Below are 3,460 nucleotides of genomic sequence, written 5' to 3'. Positions count from 1 at the left end.
ATTTGTTATTTGTTAGCATAATGCTTTTGATTTTGATCGAGAATTGATTTTGAGGAAATTAGTTAATTTTCTCCTATTATAATTATCAAATTTTCAATATCATTTCATTATTAATTGGACGTGATGATTGTTAGTGCCTATTTTCACAAAACCAAGTTGAATGAGCAACTTTGATCTGTCAATTGCAGGAAAAAAGTGACGCATGTACCTTGATTTCCAGCAGCTTCTCCCTCTCCAGCCTTCTTCTCAGCATTAGCCACCTCTAGGCGTAGCTTTTCTACTTTGCGAGCCATCAATATTAGATTTTTTTCTAGTAATTAACCTTGCTCATAATTATCAGCATATTCCTTCTTTTCGTACTTTATAGCATCCCTGTAAATCAACGCATTCCCAAGCTTATCTCCATTTTAAAGATCAAATAAAGTAAGCCGATTTCCCATGTCATCCTTTTGCTGAAAAAAGAATATAGCTAAGAACTTTTTACCCTTATGAGGCATCTAATCATTCTACAAAACCTCAATGAATCAACAATTTCTCAGTCGAACCCAATTAAAAAGAATTAACTTCACAAGAGGATTATACTAATACAAATGTCGTTTTTATTTGCCTAAAGGATTAATAAAGGCAAAGGGCACCAAAAATATACCTAGTACGCTGCACTTCCTGCTTCATGGCTTCAATTTCAGCTTTAATTGCCAAAGCCCGCTGCAATTCGGCAGAGGCCCTCTCCATGTCTTGGGTAAGCATCTGAACTTTGGCTGTAAGATCCTTCCGTTCTACATTCAACTTTTCTATTTCACCCTGAACATGCATGAGCTCAGCCCTCATCGCATCAGCAGCACTAAGTTCTGCATTCATCTTCATGGAATTGTCATAAACCTGTCAATTCCATAAGGAGGATCGTTGTGTGTTACAAGAATATGCTTAAATTGCACTTCTATATAAAGAATGGCCAGATTTATGGCCTACATGCTAATATAAGATTTATCAGCATCAAGCATGATTCCACTTTCATTTCATAAACTCGCTTCATGTAGATTTTTTTTTTAATCATCGAATGATGCAATTAGTACTTGTTCCACAATGTACATAATTTGGAAATCAACAAGATATATGAGGAACCAATGAGCACAAACAGATTCGATAGATAGGGCTTTCAAAAAATTATCGCTGAGCTTTCCCTACGGACAGGTTTTAAATCCTTTTTCCATAGAGCTTACAATGAATTTAAGCACAAAAACTATCCATCGCTCAAACATTTAAAAATAGAGAACCCCAGAACGAGGAAACAAAAAAAACAAAAGTTAAAAAAATTATTATTATAATTGATTAATGAGAAAAGATATACCTCCCGAAACTCAGCATCCCTCTCAGCCTGCATAGACCCAGCGGCGTGGGAGACGCGATGGAGCTCGTGATGGACGGCAGCAAGTTCTTGCTCTAGCGTGACGTGAGTAGCCGTCAACCCCTGGTTATCGAGAAGCAAGCCCTGTATCTCATGGTACTGATCCGCGAGTTGCTCCTCGATCAACGCCGGCAGAAGCAGCCGTGACTCGCGAAAGCCGTCATTAAAGGGCGGTGGACCGTCACGCATCCCGTCGATTATAACAGGGTGGCGATGGTGGGTGGCAGTTAACTGGGCGAGGCCATGAACCAGGGGACTAGACGGTGAATGTATAGGTGGAAGAGTGTCGTTCAAACCGTTACGTGCCGCGTTGCTCGTCACTGACATTGCAAGGATTTGAGAAAACCTAGTAGTAAGACACGGGCAAAACTATACTTTTTATTATTTTTAAATCAGATTTTTTATATAAAAATTGATAGTTATTTAAAGAAGTAGTAAAAAAATATTATTTATGGGCGGATCCCCCTTTAGCTGATGATTTATTTGATATAGAACTGGTAGGAGGCTGTGCTAGGGAGAGGTGGAGTTCCACAGGGTTGCACTGGAGAATTCCTGCAAACTCTTGATGGCTTGAATACAGTGGGAGTCTTCCTTGATTGCAGGATAAACTCTAGGACAGCAGCTGGTAACTTTCCTAAGATGTACTGATTGTTAGGTGGCGCAGGACAATTGGTGTTCAACTTGGAAGGCAGCAAGGATGATGCCTTGATTTATGGAATTTGTATTTTGTGGTGTATTAAATGTAGTGGCTGAATTTGAGGGAGGAGTCAAGCCTTAATGGCTATGAGAAGGCTGAAGGTAAATGCCAAGCATCAGGTTCTGCACTAGAAAAGCTTTTCTAGTGCAACTAGGATAGAGGAGGGGGCGGCAGAGCTTGAGAGGAAAAAGGGATTTAATTCCAACGGGAAAAATATGAGTTGGGAAGGAATTAAATGAGGAGGGGACGTGGGGTTTTCAGCTAAAAATTAATTCAGTGATTTGGAAATAAATCAAATTGTCCAAGTTGAGAATAATACAAATGGAAAGCAATTAAATGGAGATTTGAGAATTTGGATGTGAGGAACAAAACTGTTACGGGAATTGTAATTATTTCCAAAGGAGGAACTTAAAATTAGGAAACAATTAAATGGAAATTGCTTGGCTATTAAAGAGGGGGGCGGCAGCAAGATCATGGGGGATTGGGATTGGGTGCCATGTGTACAAGCTTGCTTAAATTGGATTGGAACTTAGGAAAGTATTTAATTGGCACTATTTAAATTTGAATTCAAAATAGTGTCAAGTTAGAAACTTTTCAAAAATAGAATGATAAATTAGGAAAGAATTTAATTTTCAAATTAGTGGAATTTGAAAATTTGGAAACCGTCCAAAATTAAATCACCCAAATTAAGTTTGAATTACATCATGAATGAGATTCGATACTTTCCTAAAATAGCTTTCTAATTTAGGAAACTATTTGAAATTCAAAATTCGAATTTTAAAGGATGAAAATAATTTCCTAAATTATTTGAACTCTTTAGATAAGCATTAAGGTGACATTGACTCCTCATTCATGGAGACAAACAAGAGTAGCCGGCGGTGGAGGAGCTAATAGGGGAAGGTGGTCGGCGGCCAAGAGGGTGGGATCGGGTGAAGGTGGCCGGCGGCTATGTGGAAAAATTTGTGGAGCTTGGTATGGTGGTTTGGCCGAGGGGTTGAGAGGGGAGGATGAAGAAAGACGATGTCTAGGAAAAAAAAGAGGGAACAAAACAAAAACAAAGAAAGATAGAAGATAAAACGTAAGAGAGAAAATAAAAACCGCGAGCCTCGGACTCTTCCAAAGACTGACGGGTGATTCTTTGCCCTTTTCCAAGGGACTTCAATTCACGAGCTCGGACCCATCCTGCGGCTGGTGAAACTCCGATTCCTCTCCATAGAAATCTCACTATCGTCCTCTCACATTGTGTGTTGACTAACATTTTAGATACAACATGCACCATTCTTCGAAGATTCAGGGCTGAAGATTGGGTAAAATAGGTTATGTTGAAAGAGTTTGTAATTTTCTTTTATTTATTTTTA

The 3,460-nt window shown here is 38.9% G+C and overlaps 1 protein-coding gene across 1 annotated transcript; it reads right to left on the bottom strand.

Moving 5' to 3' along the window:
- Positions 1–317: 317 nt before the first annotated feature.
- On the bottom strand, positions 318–1,732 carry LOC110092917 (protein FLX-like 1). Its single transcript, XM_020817620.1, has 3 exons — positions 1,349–1,732; positions 647–879; positions 318–372 (listed from the first exon to the last, which is right to left on the bottom strand). Exons 1-3 carry the CDS (start codon positions 1,730–1,732, stop codon positions 318–320), a joined length of 672 nt encoding a protein of 223 aa, XP_020673279.1.
- Positions 1,733–3,460: the final 1,728 nt, after the last annotated feature.

This window comes from Dendrobium catenatum, unplaced genomic scaffold (genome assembly GCF_001605985.2).
Source record: "Dendrobium catenatum unplaced genomic scaffold, ASM160598v2 original_scaffold_124210, whole genome shotgun sequence".
In the NCBI taxonomy this organism is placed as follows: Eukaryota; Viridiplantae; Streptophyta; class Magnoliopsida; order Asparagales; family Orchidaceae; genus Dendrobium; species Dendrobium catenatum.
This window is presented reverse-complemented; position numbering and strand designations above follow the sequence as displayed.

What these genes read in the sequence shown, in the direction of transcription:
- LOC110092917 (XM_020817620.1), bottom strand. Translation starts at nt 1,732, where the DNA reads ATGTCAGTGACGAGCAACGCGGCACGTAACGGTTTGAACGACACTCTT. An exon ending in GGGATGCTGAGTTTCGGGAG is followed by an intron (nt 880 to 1,348) that starts GTATATCTTTTC and finishes TGGAATTGACAG; the next exon opens with GTTTATGACAATTCCATGAA. An exon ending in CAGGAAGTGCAGCGTACTAG is followed by an intron (nt 373 to 646) that starts GTATATTTTTGG and finishes GTTGATTTACAG; the next exon opens with GGATGCTATAAAGTACGAAA.